Source organism: Candoia aspera, chromosome 7 (assembly GCF_035149785.1).
Source record: "Candoia aspera isolate rCanAsp1 chromosome 7, rCanAsp1.hap2, whole genome shotgun sequence".
Taxonomy (NCBI): Eukaryota; Metazoa; Chordata; class Lepidosauria; order Squamata; family Boidae; genus Candoia; species Candoia aspera.
In genome coordinates this window covers 37,194,471-37,214,622 of record NC_086159.1, presented here as the reverse complement: position 1 = coordinate 37,214,622, position 20,152 = coordinate 37,194,471, and the positions used below count along the sequence as shown (strand labels likewise).

At 37.2% G+C, this 20,152-nt stretch overlaps 1 protein-coding gene across 1 annotated transcript in view; it reads right to left on the bottom strand.

Moving 5' to 3' along the window:
* Nucleotides 1-15,582, bottom strand: part of EEA1 (early endosome antigen 1) — a 57,398-nt gene extending 41,816 nt beyond the window's left edge. Inside the window, exons 1-9 of the mRNA XM_063308897.1 lie at nucleotides 15,413-15,582; nucleotides 9,224-9,316; nucleotides 6,914-7,041; nucleotides 6,161-6,215; nucleotides 5,982-6,047; nucleotides 5,065-5,104; nucleotides 3,612-3,725; nucleotides 3,400-3,521; nucleotides 1,375-1,530 (exon numbers count right to left, since the gene is read on the bottom strand). Of these exons, the coding sequence (XP_063164967.1) occupies nucleotides 1,375-1,530; nucleotides 3,400-3,521; nucleotides 3,612-3,725; nucleotides 5,065-5,104; nucleotides 5,982-6,047; nucleotides 6,161-6,215; nucleotides 6,914-7,041; nucleotides 9,224-9,316; nucleotides 15,413-15,436 (798 nt within the window). The 5' untranslated portion in view covers nucleotides 15,437-15,582. The remainder of the gene's footprint in view (nucleotides 1-1,374; nucleotides 1,531-3,399; nucleotides 3,522-3,611; nucleotides 3,726-5,064; nucleotides 5,105-5,981; nucleotides 6,048-6,160; nucleotides 6,216-6,913; nucleotides 7,042-9,223; nucleotides 9,317-15,412) is intronic.
* Between the last annotated feature and the right edge of the window lie 4,570 nt (nucleotides 15,583-20,152).

The following is a 20,152-nucleotide window of genomic DNA, read 5'->3' as shown; positions in this document are numbered from 1 at the left end:
TGTCTGATTTCTCTTGCTTCCTGCAGACATTCTCATCCATTGGACTTGTTCCTTTGTTTGATGGTCTTCTTTCTGGAGAGTTGCTTCTTCTGCCAGTTTTTACTGTAGTGGCCCCTTACATTTTCTTCTGGTGAATCTTTGTTCTTTCTTAAAACCTGAAGATTGGCTATCACTGCTCCAATCCTTTAAATCTTTCATCAAGAACTTCTAGAGTTTGCCAATTCTATGTCTCTGTTTCCTCAGGTGTTTGGAAGCGTACAATGTGTCTTAAAACTAAGCTGATTCTAGCTTAGTGTGCTTTGTAACCTCAGCCATTTGCTTTGTAAAGTTTACAGTAAGTGTATACAACCACTGTGACTTATTTGGCAAAAACAGTTAAAGGAAACCACTGTTTTGTTCAAACAGCCACTGCCTGATCAATGACAACTTGTACAATGTGCATTTCCTGATTAAACAAGAATGCAATACTGGTAAGCTTCTATCCATCAATTTATTTTTTTCCAGCATCTGTTGATAAACATTATTTTGCAATTTTGTCTAGATAAGGACAACACTTTCAGCTAAATCTAGGACCAAGATGCACTGAACCCCTAAAGGCCTAGTTTGAATAGCTATGTACAGGTTCTTATAAGGAGATTCAAAACATATGTACTCTGAAATAAGAACTAGGGGACCAAAATAAATATGCATAATACTATTAATATCGTATTACTAATATTCATATAACCTTTATATATTTTACAATATATTATCACCTTCGTTACAGAAATATACAGAAATATCTTCTAATATTTACTTAGTCCAGTAAAAGGGTTTCTGAACTTGGGAGTTATGAAATAAAATCAGTTTAAGCAGCATTTAGGTTCAAGTTACGAAGGACTGCAAGAAAGAATTAAGCAGGATTGAAGAAAGCAGCCAATTAGGCACAATCTAATGAAGCATCCATCAACAAAAATAACATGTAACAAGTACTGAATAAATAATAAGACAATGAATGCAGAGCTCAAAACCTAGCAAGTTGACTTATCTATGAATTTTATATAGCCTAACAACACAATCAGATATATCAAGCAGGATTACAACTGAGTAAAGCAGAGGCTTGATCGCCCAACACAGATGTGAACTAGAACTGAACTGGAATTACCTTGCAGACATCCAAGATAATACAAATTTATAATGATGCTGTATCAGTGTTATAACTACAGAATTTCCAAAGGGGGAACTGTGTTATCTTGCAGCAAAAAGAGTTGTATTGCACCACCATTAAAAGACCATCAAATTTTTATCATATAGCTTTCTACTAATGCAACCAGATTAACTTTATTTTATATAAAATTATGGTTCATATTCAAATGTTTTGACTAGATTCATTACCTCTGCATTTGTATATTCTGCTCTCAAATGACTGCACTCATCTTTCAATTTTTCAGATTCTTTCTCACACTCCAAAGTCATCTTATCCATCAAAGTTTGAACTTGGACTAATTCCTTCTTTAGAACTGCAACATCTTCTATCCCTGGTCTTTGAAGCTTTAGAAAACAGCAATATAAAAGTCAGTATTACAAAAATCAGAATGAAAGTATATTTTCAATATGGTTTATAAAGTTAGGCTGCAAAACAGTCTCTCTCTCTCTCTCTCTCTCTCTATGGGTATGTATATGTGTGTGTATATATATTTCGTATTCCAGTGCCCAACCTTAGAGCTACTTAATTTCATGAAAGCTGTTACAGTATATTCAAATATAGCTGAAATACATCTATAGTTGTAGTTCCAGTATTTGGTTTATTGGGTTTATGCTATTTTAATAAATTTACTTAAACTCATTTTATTAAAATATGCAACTAAATCCCTTTCTTAAGAGTCATTCAACATCAACATTTCAACTGTTGATTAATTAATAATAAACAATTAATTAATCATAGGGTAAGCAGAGATTGAGTTTCAGAGGACACAGTAAGTTTTGAAAACCTAAAGGTGTGCACAAAGCACCTGTTGAGAAACCCTTGAAGCAGTTGCACCATTTCCTAGGATTGATTCCTAACTGCTAAAAAAGAAAAAGAGGCTGTGAAAAGAGGCTCTGGATTTAAAAGTGTTCCCAACAGACACTACATGTGCCCATAAGTGCTCCAAAGTACATTCTGGAATCAAAAGGCCCTTTGGCCAATTTTGGCTGATGTACCAATTAGAGTCTTACCTAGAGCAAAAGTAATTTACGTTCTCATCGCCACCTGGACTACTGCATCACAGACTGGAGAACTATAAGGCACTTTATCTGGACCTTCCTTTAAGAACTACTCAAAAACTACAGTTGATGCAAAAAGGCAGCAATCCACTTTACACCTGCACTGCAGGACCTAGCTTGGTTACTAACAAGTTTCCAGGTTCAATTTAAAGTGCTGGTTTGACCTAGAAACTCCTATTAGGATTAGGATTAGGATCTCCTGCAGTTAGAATTAACCTGTCCAAAACATACATCCCAGGAAAAGTTACATTTAATCACTTACTCTTATAAAGTTAGGGCCATTGAAGCCAGGAGGAGATATTTTTCCATTTTTGTATAGCATCTATGTTATGGAACAGACCTCTCCTGTATGTGCCTTCAGTAGAAGCAATTGAAGACAGACCTCTTCTGGAGGCTTTTTTAACTTCATTTTTTAACTTAGTTAAGATGATGCTATCTTGTGATTTCTTCCCCAGATTGCTCCATTTTTAGACTGTAAGTTGGTATGATTTTGATTGATTTTTTATATATATTCCATGTTTGACTGATTATGTGCCATCAAGTTGGTGTTGACCCTTAGCAACTACATAAATACATTTTTCTCTAGGGATATTTTATATACTGTGGACATTTTTTCTTTTATTGTGGGTATTTTATATATATTGTAATCCGGCAAGAATCTTTGCATGTGGATCTCTACAAAGTCCTGATATCTAATTTCTGTATTCAAAAGTAGTTTCCTCTGTAGTAATGCACTTGTAATTTATAAAACATGCACAAATATATAAATATAATTTATAAAAATATACATACTACAAATTAACTCTATGAAAAGAACAGCAACAAATAGAGGGAGGGTGGGCGGGTAAGTAAGTAAGTAAATAAATAAATAAATGTCTAATGACAGCCAACTACTACTGCCATGATAAACAGGAAAAATATGACAAAGTATGGAAATAAAAGGTATTTCAAATTAAAATATTACTCTGAGCATGGGAAAGTAACAGATTCTGTACCATAGAAGTAGATTCTTTATTTTGCACCATAAATAGATCACTATAAAAATAAACGTCAACTTGTTTAAATTTTAAACATCTGTGATGAAATTGATCAAGCTGTTGGAATCATCCCCTTCCAATTAGACAAGGCATGATAAAACAGGAACACGTGAATTACCAGCTCTGTGTTTAAATCTTCACATACACCTTTTTGCTTCTGTAACTCTTGTGTCAAATTAGTCACTTTCTGTTCTGCAAGTTCTCGAAGGCTTGTTTCTTCATCATATTTGGCTTTAAGTTCTGTTATAGAGAAACATTTTTAAAAAGTTGTTCCTTCAATTTAAACAAGAAGAATGACACTGTATTATGTAATAAGTACAGACAACTTACCCACAATCTCAGTGGCCAGTTGTGCTGCTTTCTGTTCAAACAAGTCTTTCATTTGCTTAATATTAAATTTTTCTACTTGACTGTCTTCTAACTGCTGTTCTAAAGATTCCAATTCTAAAACAAAAAGTATAATTACTAGGTGGAACTAAGATAATACATAATATTTTATAGAAACTCATATTGATAAAAGGTTCCTGTCCTGACTACCAGGAAACACACTGAGACAATGACTTGGTCTCTAATATTTATTACTAGTACTTAACAAGAATCCTAACAAACTGAGGAAGCGTGGGAAAAACCCAGCCATATAAACCCCAAAGGTTAAGGCGGTCCCGATCTGTGTCTCTTTGAATGGCTGAACAGTTCCTCAGTGCTACGCATGCGCTTGACAGTCTGGGTGGGAGCCCCCTGCTCGCCATCCTTACTCATGACAGTTCCCTTCTTTAACCAAGAAGAATACTGCCATGCTGGTAAAAGTATGCCTGACTTCTGGCCTGCCTTCTATATTTGTCATTACTTATAGCCTGCCCCAATCTGGAAGGTGTATAGCAAGGAAAAGAAAACTAATTAACAAAACAGAGATCAAATGACAATAATCAAAGCCAAAGACAGATGCCTTGGATCAGTCAAGTGAGGTCAAAGCCTTGCTAAAATAAAACAGATTTAACTGTTTTCCAGAATGACAGCAAAGTGAAGATTACACATACTTCTAAGGGGAGATTATTCCACAAAATGGGGAATACAGAGAGGACGGGGGCCTTCTTTAGGCCATGCAGGCTGATTGAATTGGCAAGATATTAGCTGATATATTTTTGTGTAGGGCTTTAAATGAGCAGAGCCGGGTGACCTTGGGCCAATCACTCTTTCTTAGTCACAATCAGTGTCTGACTCTGCAGCAAGCCAACTGAGAAAAAAAGAAAAGCTCTGTCACATCACGCACTGATTGTGTCGCTGTGTGAACTGGGCAAGCACAGCACAAAAACAACTGGCCCTGCAACCAAATGGAGTATTAGACACTAAGAAAAACAACTGTGTGTTAATTATGATGCTTCAAATGCTTTACAATTATTTGATCTGACAAAAATAGCAATTGTGGTTCTAGTTCTCAGTAAAAAGATCATTTAAATCCTTATTTTTTAACAACAATGTTAATTAAAATGGAAATAGCTCTACAGCAGATAAGCTTTAAAAATAAAATTGTTTAACAAAAAGGTATTTCTTCTAGGTCTTTTTTTCTTCTATAAAACATAGAACTGCTACATGAATAAGCAAAAAGAATCTTCAAAATCTTAAATTATTTAAAGACTGCTTTTTACAATCAGTCAATTAATTATTTTATAGAAAAATGCCTCCTTAATGAGAGATATGGATCAGGAAATCAATTTTCTAGACAACTATTTTCATTAACATTGTTTCTCTCATAGTAATGAGACCATTTAAAAATGTTTGTCACCTGTAGAGGCAGCAGTTGCCAGTCCATCAGGTTTGGATTCCTGTAAAAAAAGAAATAAATAAAAAGTTATGAGTCTGCACTTTGTGTTACAAGTTTGTAACCATTTACATAATTACAGTAGAGAATAAAAATGTAAAGATCTTAAACCAAGTTTTACGACTGAGAATTCCTGCACTTCAGCATATCACCTAGACTGATCGATCCTCCATTAACTATCAAGAACTACTACAAGAGTCTACCATGTGTTGGGGGCTATAATCCACTATGCTGCTGTTTCAAACTGAATTCACTAAAATGACTAAAAAGATGTGCAGTAAACTGCACTCATGTATTGCAAACTGATTTACCTAGGAATGAACCATAAGCATTTTTCCCACTAAACAATTTTATTATGATATCCCAATGGAAGCTTAAATCAACTATTTATTTTTAGAATTAATTATTTACAAAATCCTCCTTTCTGTATTAGGGATGAATACACAGGAGATTAGCAAAGAAAAAGCCATAGAAAAAGAAACATGGGAATGGGGGAATGGAAAGACGTATGACAGAAGTGGGAAGATGACAAGAAAACAGAAAACTGGATGGGAGAAGCTTGCAGAAGGCTCACAGACCACAGTTCAGGCTTTGCAGATAGACAAACATGAAGCAGCAAACTTCATGAAATCTTTATTCTTATAATAAATCTATAATACTGTATAGGTTAAGGAATTTTTGCCGACCAAAATATTTAATGGCATCCATAGGGGATACAATGCACATGTAATATTCTTACATTTTATCACCACAGTAGAATAGGAGAATTAGAACTAACTGAATCAGGCCACGTGCCTTACAAAATAGGTAATAATCTTCATTTCAAGGCTGATAACAAACTGCTTGCGGAAAGCTTGCTTCAAATATTTTAAAATAATTACTTGCTGCCTCTGCCCTTGAACTTTTTCTAATTCTTTCTTCAACTCTTCAGAGTACCATCGTTCTTCCTGAAGAAAGAGAGTTAAAAAAATTGTATGAACCTGGGACTTTGATAATATTCCAATGTATTTTTAAATTGAAATTTAAAAAACTGAATACATAAATAATGCACTTTCCCAACCTTAAGTGAAGCTTGTAAGTCTTGAACTTCTTGTCTCAGTAAAGTTATGTCATCACTAAATATAATCCACATTAAAGAGAAGGAAATATATATTTAAATGTTTTAAAAATCACTGCAATTAAATTCAGTCTATTTCTATAAAATTATATATTTAAATATATTTTTAAACATATTTAAAAAAAAAAATTAAGTCTTGATATTAGTCACCAAACAAACAAACATTAAAACAATTAAGATATATGTGTTAGGTTAAAATGTAGCACAGTCTTAAGCATGTTCCCTCAGAGGTGAATCACTATGAGCGTAATGGAACTTACTTCCTAGTTAAATAAAGTTTGGCCTTAGATGTATGGATTTATTCTTTCCTTTTATATTGTCATTCTTTTAATTTCAGTTCAATTAATGTAATGAAAATAATATTTAAGTGGCATCAAAATATTTAATCAATAATTTTAATTTTTATAAATTAAAGCATAATTCTGAGGCCTAGCAAAACAAAAAGGGTTTAACTGTCTTCATAAGGAAAGTCTAAGGTAAATACAAACCAAGATACTACCCAATCTACCATATGGTTAAAAAAAAAGTTTTTTCTATTAGCAACTTTCTTTTTGTTGAATGTATTTTTCTACTACAAACTAATATATTTCACTCTATCATCCAATATCCAGATTAACCTGTGATTAAAATGCAGTTACAATAAATTATTATTATTCAATATATAATAAAAAGAAATAAACCAATATTTATAAGTACCTTTTGGGGGTCATGTTAGATTCTCCTCCATGACTTGTATCAATACCGGAATCATGAACTGCTTCATAGTGTTTAAAAAGTTCTTCAGCTGATCCATGAGATTTCATGCAAAGAGGACAAATAAATCCCTGAAACATGAAGCAAAAAAAAATAACCATTTAACAATATTCACATTTACTTGTTGTCATTTTTATACATCAATAGTAATTAGAAAAATATGTAACAACCTAATTTAGTGGCATGAAAATGAATACTACCATGCAAATTGAATAGGAGAAATTGTGCTAAGTTTTCTTAGAGAAACCCTAAATGCTATGTCATTTTCTAATTGCAAGAACAAATGCCAATATTGGGTTTGAACTACTAAGCAAAATGGCTTAATCTGCATGTACAATAAAAAGAATTGTAACAAATTCTGTCAAAACAGACAAACTTGCTGGTATACATGGCTTGATCATTTAGTTAATATTATATTCAAACTGGGATTCTTGGCCTTTTGCTCTCTTAAACCAGAATTATAATTTATACTTTGGGTTTAATTTATGATTCTAGCTTGGAGTAAATAAAGTATTATTACACTGGACATAATATTAAACAACCCAGAGATGGAAGTCTCCTGGGATACTTCGTCATTCCTAAGGAGAAGCAGAAGTGAGTGGACAGTGTACATCAACTCATTCAATTGTTACAATTCAACTCAATGGCAAATATGTCATACTTAAATACTTCAAATTTTGGAACAGTTATGTACTATGGTGTGTGTCACTACAATATATATTGTTATTTGGCGATACACAGGCAATAGTATATCAGCTTGCAAGATTACTTACTTACTTACTTACTTACTTACTTATTTATTTATTAATTAGTCAAATTTATCACCACCCATCTCCCAAAAGGGACTCTGGGCAGTTTAGAATAATATCTTGATTAGAGATCCTAGCTTGGATAGAATAATGTCAACAAGCTTAGGACAAAACTAAGCTATTGTTGCATTTGTGGCATACTGGCCAAAATGTGTCAAAACTGATCAGTACTGTCCTTACCATTACCAGAGGATGCTGCAGGTGAAGTGGGTACAAAGGCTAGTAACCTAGCATACACATTCCCTAACTTACTAACAAGCATTATATGAAAGCCTTGACCAAAGCTATGAATGGATGGCAGATGTCACTACCTAGGGTATTACTATTTGGCATTACTATGGCATGCAGAAGATTGCAACTTAGAATGTAAAAGGAATAAATGGGAAAGGGCATGAATTAATGACTGAAGTAAGTAAATATGGTGTTACACTAATGGGAAGAATGAAAAAAAGATGCTTGGTGAACAATGAAATAAAAATGCTATCAATGAGAAAAAAAATGCATACCATTGCTGTAAAAAAAGAGCATGTGAGAAAGGTATTGTACAAAATATAAACAATAGAGAGAAGAAGATAGCTGCAAAGAATGTAGTCCAAGAGAACAAAGGAAGATTAAAGTTAAAAATGCCCAGCAATTTTAAAAAATATTGTAGAAGTTGGTGGAAAAGGTTACATGAAGAGCCCTCAACAGAATGAATGGAATTAAAAGTGATGAAATTATTTGGGACAAAATTGAAATGAAGCAATGCCTGAAGGAGTATATTAGAGTTTGTATGGGAATGATAGTGATTTATTTCAGTTTCAATTTCTATAGCCACCCATCTCAGACAAGTGACTCAGGGTGGCAAATAATCATAAAATCAGTTTCTGAAGAAACTGTATGTCTTTCAAAGGCCAGGGCTACATTAATACTTCAAGGTGCAAAATGTCATATATAGCAAAAAATAGAGATACCCATTATGATACATAGGATGATGTTCTAGGAGAAAATGACTGCTCCTTAAAATAAATCATTGATACCAGTGTTGCCAAAAATACGTCTGCTTCCCCTGTCTGCCATATAGATATCAATAGTGAAAAAAAAAGATATTGGCAATCATACTCAGAAGTTCTGCTTAATTTTATTTACTCTAGCAAATCTACATAGTTTCCAGAGATTTTACATTAATTCAGACCAGAACATAGATCATTTGAGGCTGAAAATCTGCAAAGTCTTCTGACATCTCTTATACAGAAAAGATATTTCATTTTGGTTCTCTTCTACTACCAGTTCTCAGGCTTAATCTGCTGATAACTAATTACAAAATAAGTTTGTCAAATGCAGAATTAAATGCCACACAAACCAGTATTTATGCAATATTGTAAGATGTTACAAAGCCACTGGAATTACATCCTGAAATCATTCGAGTTTGAATATAAACTCATATATTGTTGCAATGTAGTACCTCTGAAGTACTCTCATTGTTGATATCCACTGAATTTCCAGGGACTGCAGAAGAATCAGAGTCAGAGCTCTGAGATCCAACTCTGCCTGGAGTCTGAAAAAAGAGAAAATATAATGTATTATCACTGTCAAAATGCCTTGCTCTGGGGACTACTGACAGCAGTAAATTTATTCCCATAGATCCTTCCATGATTCAGATTATTCACAGGGGTAGGAAATAGCAGTTATTGACAGCCACTTAATTCTTATAGAAAAAGCCAAATAAAATAACCTTTCTTGATTCAGTGTTGCAAATTTTCCTTTGAAGAAGTCATACAACAAAAATATCCTTTGCCAATAACTGCTTCTCTTCACATGTATTTTCCTACAGGAAAATTCTGTATGACAGTAATGTGCATGCATGGATATAGTGTGAATCATAGCTATGATATTAAGACAACACCCTTTGCCTACTTGCTAATCTAAATACACCAAGTGGCATTTTTAAACACATTTATTGAAAACTGAACTTTTTTAAAAAGCTTACTCAACATTTGGATCTTTCCTCTGTCCTCTAGATTTAAGATATATTGTCAGATAAAAGTTTTTTAGGTTGGCAGCTATTCTACATTTTAGCGATCACTTAATAGAAATGTAAAGCTGACTATGATAAAATGTGTATCTTTCCAACAAGATAGACAGACAGACAGACACATACATATACATATACATATATTCCACCAGGTAATTATGAAGAGAAGGATGAAAGGATAGGATTGAAGCTTGAGAGTCACAGAAACATGGACAAGGAATGCCTATTTACTTTCAAAACGTTTAAATCTCCAGGCTCACATGAACTTGCTGATGGTCTGAACTTTTATGTATTATCTTTGAGAAATCCTGGAGAACAGCTGATATGTCAAAAGACTAAATAAAGGGAAATGTTGTCCCTAACTTCAAAAAGTGGGAAGGGAGGATTCAGGAAACCACAGACCTGTCAAAACACAACCTGGGAAATTCAGAACAGATCACAACAAGATCAGTTTGTAAGCACCTTGAAAACAATGCGGTAATTACTAAAAATCAGCACAGATTTGTCAAGAACAATTTTTGTTCAGACTGCTATATGAAGGACCATCTGCCTCTTTTAGATTCTACCCATCCTGTACAATCAGATAGTTGGCATACTTTAGGTCCCATTGATTAAACAATGTCACCTGATTGGACCCAGGAAGCAGACCTTCCCTATCACCCTACCTGCCCTATGGAATAACATCCCCAAAGATCTGTATGGCCCCTAACCTGACCTTATTCAATCAAACTCTTTAAACCCATTTTCCCCTCATGTCGTGGGATAGGGTGGATGGCACTCAGCTTGAGGAAATGTTTTGTGTAACAGAATGTGTTGTTTTGAACCTCCTGGATGGTCACTATTTTGTTTTTTATTGTTCTGTTTTTAAATATTTTATGACACCCAGAGTTGCTATGGAGTAGGGTAGCTTTATAAATTAATTTGATAAATAAATAAATAAATGAATAAATGAATAAATGAATGAACAAACAAGCCTTGCCAGAATAACTTCATCCCATTTTTTAATCAGTTCACTTTATTAGTACTTGTGGGAATGCTACACTGTGTGCACAGTTATTAGGCAAGTGAGTATTTTGACCGTATCATCATTTTTATGCATATTTTCCACCTCCAAGCTCTATAAACCTGAATGCTTATTGGATATAAGCATATCAGGTGATGTGTATTTGTGTAATGAGGGAGGGTGTGGCTTAAGGAGATCAACACCCTATATCAAGGTGTGCATAATTATTAGGCAGCTTCTTTTCCTCAGGCAAAATGGGCCAAAAAAGAGATTTAACTGACTCTGAAAAGTCAAAAACTAAAAAGTCTTTCAGAGGGATGCAGCACTCTTGAAATTGCTAAGATATTGGGGTGTGACCACAGAACCATCAAACTTTTTGTTGCAAATAGTCAACAGGGTTGCAAGAAACGTGTTGAAAAAAAAAGATGCAAATTAACTGCCAAAGATTTGAGAAGAATCAAACGTGAAGCTACCAGGAACCCATTATCCTCCAGTGCTGTCATATTCCAGAACTGCAACCTACCTGGAGCGCCCAGAAGGACAAGGTGTTCAGTGCTCAGAGACATGGCCAAGATAAGGAAGGCTGAAACTCAACCACCACTGAACAAGACACATAAGTTGAAACAGCAAGACTGGGCCAAGAAATATCTGAAGACAGATTTTTCAAAGGTTTTATGGACTGATAAGATGAGAGTGACTCTTGATGGACCAGATGCATGGGCCCCTGGCTGCATCAGTAACGGGCACAGAGCTCCACTTCAATTCAGATGCCAGCAAGGTGGAGGTAGGGTACTGGTATGGGCTGGTATTATTGAAGATGAGCTAATTGGACCTTTTTGGGTTGAAGATGGACTCCAAATCAACTTCCAAACCTACTGCCAGTTTTTACAAAATACTTTCTTCAAGCAGTGCTACAGGAAAAAGTCTGCATCTTTCAAGAAGACCATGATGTTTATGCAGGACAATGCTCCATCACATGCATCGAAGTACCCCACCGCATGGCTAGCCAGTAAAGGCCTCAAAGATGAAAGAATAATGACATGGTCCCCTTCCTCACCTGACCTAAACCCTATTGAGAACTTGTGGGCCCTTCTCAAATGGGAGATGTACGGTGAAGAAAAACAGTACACCTCTCTGAACAGTGTCTGGGAGGCTGTGGTTGTTGCTGCATCAAAAGTTGATCATCAACAGATCAAGAAACTGACAGACTCCATGAATGGAAAGCTTATGACTGTTATTGCAAAGAAGGGTGGCTATATTGGTCACTGATTTTTTGTCTGAAATGTCAGAAACGTTTATTTGTAAATTTTGAGTTGTTTGTTTATTATTCTCACTTTAAGAGATGAAAATAAACGAGATGGGGGAATTTTCGTTTTTCATTTAGTTGCATAATAATTCTGCCCAATAATTGTGCACACACAGATATGCTCCTAAGAAAGCCAAAACCTCACTTTTACTTTCTTAAATACTCAGGTTTGAGGTTTATTAACATTTTGGATTGACCGAGAGCACTGTAGTTGTTCAATAATGAAATTCATCCTCAGAAATACAACTTGTCTAATAATTGTGCATGCAGTGTATATATTTATTGCCAATTGAATGTTAGTCACAATGTGGCTGCAAAAGTGGGAAATGCAATTTTAGGCAGCAATAACAGAAATACTTTCTGAATTACAGAAAGTAATTTAGTTCCTTTGTTGGCTCTACCCTGTTTTCACAGTATCAGAAGAGAAATAATCCTGTCTTGATCTTAAACTGAATACCCAAACAGAGTATGAATATACAAAGGGACCTTATATGGCGTCCCAGAATGTCTGTGAAGCTAAGAATTATTTTCTAACAACAACTCTTCAAGATCACTATTACAGATTTTTACTAGCTCTTCTTTCAAAGATTCTTTAACTGAAAATGCCAATGTGAAAGAAATTGCCACTGGAGTTTAAGCAAACCTTATCTTTAGTACAGTCAGCAACAAAACTTAATACATACTTACCTAGATATTTTAATATAAGTTAATTTTTGTGCTAGAAACTGTTTTGTTACAGGTAGTCCTTGGGTAACAACTGTAATTGGGACCAGGAACTCCATTGCTAAGAGTGATGTCACATGACCACACTGACTTACAACTGCAGTTCCAGTTGCTGCCATTAGGCAAATTCCACAGTCATTAGGCTTGACATCGCATGATCACCATTTGCGATCTCCTACCGGCTTTGCTTGTCAGAAGCTGGCAGCAAAGGTTGCAAATGGCAATCGCATGACTGCAGGACAGTGCGACTGTCATAATTGCGAGCCAGTTGCCAAGCATTCCAATTGTGATCACGTGTCTGAGGGGATGCTGCAATGGCCGCAAATTCAAGAACCGGCCATTAGTCTCCTCATTCAGCACCGTCATAACTTCAAACGGTCGCTGAATGAATGGTTGTTAACCGAGGACTACCTGTATTGTATGAGTGTTTTTACTTGTGTGGCGCAGAGTGGTAGGCGGCAGTATTGCAGCTGAAACTCTCCCCACGACCCAAGTTCAATCCCAGCGGAAGCTGGATTCTCAGGTAGCTGGCTCAGGTCGACTCAGCCTTCCATCCCTCCGAGGTCGGTAAAATGAGTACCCGGCTTGCTGGGGAAGGTGACAACTGGGGAAGGCAATGGCAAACCACCCCACTATAGTCTGCCAAGAAAACATCACGAAAGCGGTGCCCCCCCAAAGGGTCAGGCATGACTCGGTGCTTGCACAGGGGACCTTTCACTTTTTTTTTTTAACTAGTAGTTTGTAAGCTGGTCAGACCTATTAAGACTGTGAGCAATCTCACCACATGCTGTATATGGAATAGGATATATATCAAATGAAACAGTACAGGTGCAAACATGATTCACCAGGCAGTTATTTGACAACGCTGGAACACAATATTTATTCTTCTGCTTGGATTTATGAAACTATAGATGACCAAAAAAAAAAATCTTTCACCTGTATGTATGTGTGTGTGTGTGTGTATGTGTGTGTATATAATTTATGTAGTAGAAAAATCACTTTTGTGACATTTCTTCTAGTATCTCAGTGTTTATCAAAGGTGGTAAGACAGTAGGTGACAAATGATAATAAGAAAACAAAGTGCACATAATGTGAGTTAAAGAAACCTAGTACAGTTCCATAAACTGGGACTACACAAGAATGTGAATCATGCCATCTGCACTGGCAGCCCTCAAAACTAGAGGAGCAAAAATAGCCACACAACAGAAGTAACTTCTTTCTCACTTGATTCTAGAAGAATCTTCCCATAGGGGTCCATAAGCGGAGAGGGTTAAATGGGGGGGTAATTGACAAAACTTTCATTATGACATAACAAGCAAGCCTTGCAACTTATGCACTTGCATCAGACATTGGGACTCCAGTAGATTAGGGTTTGTGTTGTGAAGTTGCAACTTGCATTCCATCATCTGGGCTCTCTGAGGATGCCTATAAATGTTCAAATTCCCTCTTGGACACATGTATAGAATTTCAAAAACTGATTTTTAATTATATAGTAAGGAAGTGTTTTCATGTTTCAGCTGTGTAAATTTTCAAGGGACAAGGCCGATAGCCTAATGGGTATCCACACATCTCAGGTCCTATCTTCCCAGCAGCTTGACTATAAGAATACAATCCTAGGTATTACTTACAACTTCACAAGCCATAGTGATGGACATTCCATTCACTCTACTTTCCATTCTGTATGAATATTTGCAACATTCCTTATCTTCATTTCTTCTTTTTTTTTACTTTTTATAGTCCATTACAGCAGCAAAACGGCCTTGTGTAGAACCCATCTATTGTCAAAAATACAGGTACCTCTGTTTTGCCATCAATTTTTAGGTATATCTAAACAAGACCTTCCCCAGAGAGACAATGCAACACCAGAAGCCACATGAACCAAATGTGCATCAGCTCCTACAACTTTACAGAGATCTAATCTGCTGCTCTGTTGAATATAACGCAGGCACGGCTAATATTCTCAACAGAAAGGAGAACCCAACCATGGTTAACTCTGCCAAGCCTTGCAGCAACGTTCACAGCACCGAGGCCGGAGGCCCCTCAAAGTCCGCATCCGCGACCGACGAGAAAGTCCATTCCAACCTTCATTTCACTCTCCCTTTTCCCCTATCCAAGATGGAGTCCCACAACTTCTCCCGCACCCCCGCCCGCCTCCCTAGTCCAAGCTTCTGAACGATCCCCTGAGAAGCCTAATGTCGCCCGCCCTCCCCCTGCAACTCCACGCCTCTTCTTCGGGACCAGTCTAGCCTTCCCGTCCCTGAGAGACCCTTTGCTCCCAGGCTTCTCTCCTATTCTCTGCCGCGAAGAGTCAGAAAAAGAGGCCTAACAGGGCAGGCGCCCACGGCCAGAGAGGAGGGTAATCGAAGACCAGCGCGGCCGCTCGCCGGGATGAGAGGGAGCGGCCAGCCCCCGAGGCCGGGGGGAAGAGAGGCAGGCAGCTGGGTGTCAAAGCGCCCATTCGGGTGCTGGGCCGGCTCCAGGAGCGCCGCCGCTCCACGCCGCCGCGGCGCCTCAGGCAGCCAAGCCTGATGCTGCAGCAGGGCGACCGAAGCGGCGCCGCCGCCGCCGCCTCCCCGCCGGCCCTTACCCTCTGTAAAATCCTCCTCAGCATCGCGGCAGAGGTCACGTCCCTCCAGGGAGCAACGACTCCAGGATCATCGCAGGCTCCCCACAGCCATCTCCAAATCACGGGCTGCCCCCGCCCTCCCGCTCGCTCCGGCCCAACCCGTTCCGCCGCTCCTTGACAGCAGGGAAAGGCTCCGCCAGGAGTGGGGCGGGGAAAGAGGGAAAGAGGGGCGGGCACGGGCCGCGAAGGGGAGGGGCGCTCCCGCCCCTCCTTTCCTCCCCTTCGGGTTGGCAAAGGTGGGGCTTCGCACTGTCTGGCAGAGAGGCGGAGACGGTTGTCGGACCGCGTCCGAGACTGGGCCGAGGAGCGGGGTGGGTGAAGGTGGGCGGGCAGCAGGGCGGATGATAGTCGCCGTCCCAGGTCAGTGCTGGCAGCGAGGGTCTCCTTGTCTTCCTCCCTCCCCTTCTGCAAGGAGAGTTTCTTATCTCAGCTTCTCGTCGCTTTTCACTTCCAGAGCTTCCCGGGTGACTCTAGCCACGTGCTATATGCATCTTTCCAAGCACGACTGCCGCCCAATCCACAGATACTGTACTCCATGTCATCTTGACGTTTAGCTCTTTTGGGTCCTTTGAAAATGGATTCTAAAAATATGCTCTCTAAAGAAAACCATTCAGCTGTCCGCGTGATTTTCCCAGCTCGCATAACTGATACTGGTGTTCAAATAAGCCTACAGAAATCAACCCAAACATTTTTTTTCATTATCTCCCACCATCCCAGAATGATCCTAATTCTTAACGCCAAAATACAAGGGATCACACACACCATTGTCTCAGAGAACTAAGTATTACTTTAACCTTTAGAAGTGTACAATTCCAATTGAGGTATCTATACTACAATTAACCATGGGTTCCCGTACAGTGCAAACACAGCCATTGACCCTAGCGGGATATACTCCCCCAAAATTGCAACAGTAGAATTATATCTATGGCAGATAATAAGATAACTGTACTTGATCAGCCAAGCTTGCAAAAAGCAATAGATAAGGAGTCAATTCAAGTAAGAATAATCTTACTAAGTAATTTTCAGCTCTATTCTGTTCTTATTCTGCTTTGCCAAAATGGCAGCTCACTGAATATAATATTCTTAAGAACTGAAGGGTTAACTTTTACTGTCCAAGTGGAAACACTTTAGGTGGGAAGGAAGAAAAGAACGTAATTAAGTTTACTAACAAAAGAAAAGGAAATTTTGCTTGTTGGATTCATTGCTATTTTCTCTTTTGATTGGATCAAACTATAGATACTAGGACTTTCTCATATCTATTACTCTATAGTTTTACTTTATCATCTTCTGACCAGAAGACTTAGTCCTAATGGACCATAACGAAGGCCTCTATGGTTCAGCCTTTTTTTTTTCACAGAAACCAAACTGTTTATGGTAAGACAGTAAACAATATAAGGACAGATCTCTCTTTGCACCTTATCTATCTATCTATCTATCTATCTATCTATCTATCTATCTATCTATCTATCTATCCATCCATCCATCCATCCATCCATCCATCCATCCATTTGTATCCTGGTTATCTCAGTACAATACCACTACTCTTAATTGGTGGGATGCAGGCAATAGTATATTGGCTTGCAGGATAATCTTTAGATATTCTAGCTTGCATAGGACAATGCAATTTAGGAAAACACTGAGCTTTGTTTGCACCCCTTGCATCCCTTGAAAGATAGGTGGTGGCAGTGAGAACTACCATGCCACTACACCCCTTAATGTACTGAAGATCAAGGAGGCAAAACCAAGGTGTGTCTACTCAGAGGACTTGTGGTGGAGAAGTTGAGTCCTCCAACTTTTCACTCTATGGGTTCAGCCCTGCCATTACATTATGAATATTGTTTGCCTATACAGTAGAGTGGCTATGTGACTTCCTTAATATGTGTGTGGAGACTGCAATTATGACTGACAACTGAAGAATGCCATCATTGTTCCCACTGGTGTCTGTGGGTGGGGCACAGCAGGAGTCAGACCACATGTCCAGAATAGACTGACATTGCATACCCCCACCGAAAGGGATGGAATTTGCAGCACTATATTGCAATGCTGCTTTTATCATTCTGATGAAAGCAATGAGTTCCTATGGATATTACTGATTATTCACTTATAAGGAGAAAAGTAGTAAGAGTACATTCAAAAACTATAGTTTGTTAAGTATGCCTGGCAAGGTGTTTAGCAATATTCCGTTTGAAACACTATGAGAAGTAATAATGAGCAACATTTAGGAACTGCAATGCAACTTTATTCTGGGCAGGAGTCTGAAAAATAGATTTTTGTTCTTCAATAGGTCATTGAGAAATACATGAATATGAGAAAGTTTAATTGTACATTTTCATACTTAAAGCAATTATATGATGAAATGAATTGGCTGGAATTAGGGATTTTTTTCCATTAATATGGAGGTGAAAGATGGTTACTGAATGCTACAAAAGCAATATATTATGAAAGTAAGCATACATGAGAATGCATGGAATGCATAGCAATAGATTCAGTGGCAGGGAATAAGACAAGGTTATGTGATGTCCCCTTGGTTGTTGTTGTTTTTTTTATTTTTTATTTATCCATTCAATTGGGTCCAATTCTCAGATACTGCCTGGACAAGTCCCTGCAGTTTTCTTGACAAGTTTTTCAGAAGTGGTTTGCCATTGCCTGCTTCCTAGGGCTAAGAGACAGTGACTGGCCCAAGGTCACCCAGCTTGCATTGTGCCTAAGGTGGGACTAGGTCTCCCAGTTTCTAGCCTGATCCCTTAACCACTAAACCAAACTGGTTGTTTATACATTAATAATAAATTAATGTCTGCATGATGCCAGCTAAACTACTTTCTCCTAAAGAGATCAACCCATCACTGCAAGGAAAACTCATGTTTCCTTTAGAGTAGGCCATTAGGAACACAGCCCTACTTCTCTTTAATCTCATGGTGACATACATATGGAGGATTAGAGTGACACCAATGAAAGATGAAAGGTTAATATGAAAGAATTGGGAAAAAATGCACAGTGGGTCATAATTCATTTGTTCTAGCTCTTATTAAATAGTTGAGAGCCAGTTTGGTCTAGTTTTAGCAATGGGCTAAAAACCAGGAGACTGTGAGTTCTAGTCCTGCCTTAGGCATGAAAGCCGGCTGGGTGGCCTTGGGCCAGTCACTCTCTCTCAGCCAAACTCACCTCACAGGGTTGTTGTTGTGGGGAAAATAGGAGGAGGAAGGAGTATTAGGTATGTTCCCCACCTTGAGTTATTTATAAAAATAATAAAGGTGGGATAGAAAATAATTTTTTTAAAAAAATAGCAAAAGCAATAATTAGACACCATGCAGTATAATTAAGTTCAAAATCTTGGAATATTTCAGAGATGATTCAAAACTAATTAAGATTTCACATTTAAATTCATTTTATTTCTAACTGGAAGATTGTAGGAAACTGAGTAGTAAGTCTCTATTTTCTTAAAGCTGCTACACAGGCCTATCCTAATTCAACTGTGTTATTGAGTTTAATGACTCAGTTTATTTGGAAGAGAGAATGAGACTAAGTTTCTATGAGCTACTCAGTTGCTACTCTTCACATTTGTGTTGCCATACATTTGCCTGATTAACTGAAATTAGTGTTAAGGCAACTACAAATATTATTAAAAGTATAGTTATTCATTAATTGTATATACCACACAATAATAAATGTTCACTGGATGGTTTACAAATAAAAAATTAAGTGAAATACAATTTGAAAATAAAAGAAAGTAACAATAAACCAGCAATGTTTTGGAAAAAAAATCAGAAAGAATAAAAGTGTAACAGAACTAAAAAGTAATAAAAATGTTTAATACTTAGAAGTATTAAGTATTGCATCTTGAGAGCCATCTTGGAAAATCCATAGACTAATAGACTAAGTAAAATAGTAGTCCTATCTGTTGGTTTTTAAAATTTTTGTTATAATGTACGATAATGTGTGTAGTAGATGGTGGCTTTCATAAATAAGGAATATGTTGATGAAAATTAAAAGTGTTATTTCTTGGCTGATTCAATTAATTTCCTGCTATTGATTTGGAAAGAACTAGCCATCCTGTAATTTTCTAAGCTAATATTACCTTAGCTTGAATACTTCCTGGTTTTTTAAACTTTGCAATATAATCATCATCTCATCGCCATTTTGTAGATGTCTATGTAATTAGAAATTAGAAAAATCTCAATTCAGCATCTGCATCTTCTGCATGAATATTCCAAACCTACAAACAACCTTTTTTGGTATGTCAGTCATCATAGGCTTCGATTTTCCATATGTGTTTTCTTTTATTTGCTTCTTTTTCATTAAACATGATGCATTTAATCAAAATCTTCTATAGAGGCCAAATAAAGGTTATCATAAGTTTTCCTAGACCCGTGTTTTCTTAATATTTAGTTCGTTGTTTTCTTAATATTTTCAAGAGATTGCAATAGATTGATGACCATTATGTCTTGGGCCATCTAGTGCAGTGCTCTTTCCAAGGATGTGAATCTAGAAGTGATAGAGATATTTATGGGAATAATTTGTCCAGCAGCTGGATGCCCCTGAAGGGGGAAGCAATAATTGCCAATGGCAGGCAGAGGGTTTTAATCCAACACAACATAAATGATACAAATTGTCCCTTCTTCTTTTGTGCAAGTTTGCTGCAAGTGTGATTTCTATTGCTTTTCTTTACCACTCTATAGTACCCACCTAAAAATATGCTACTGT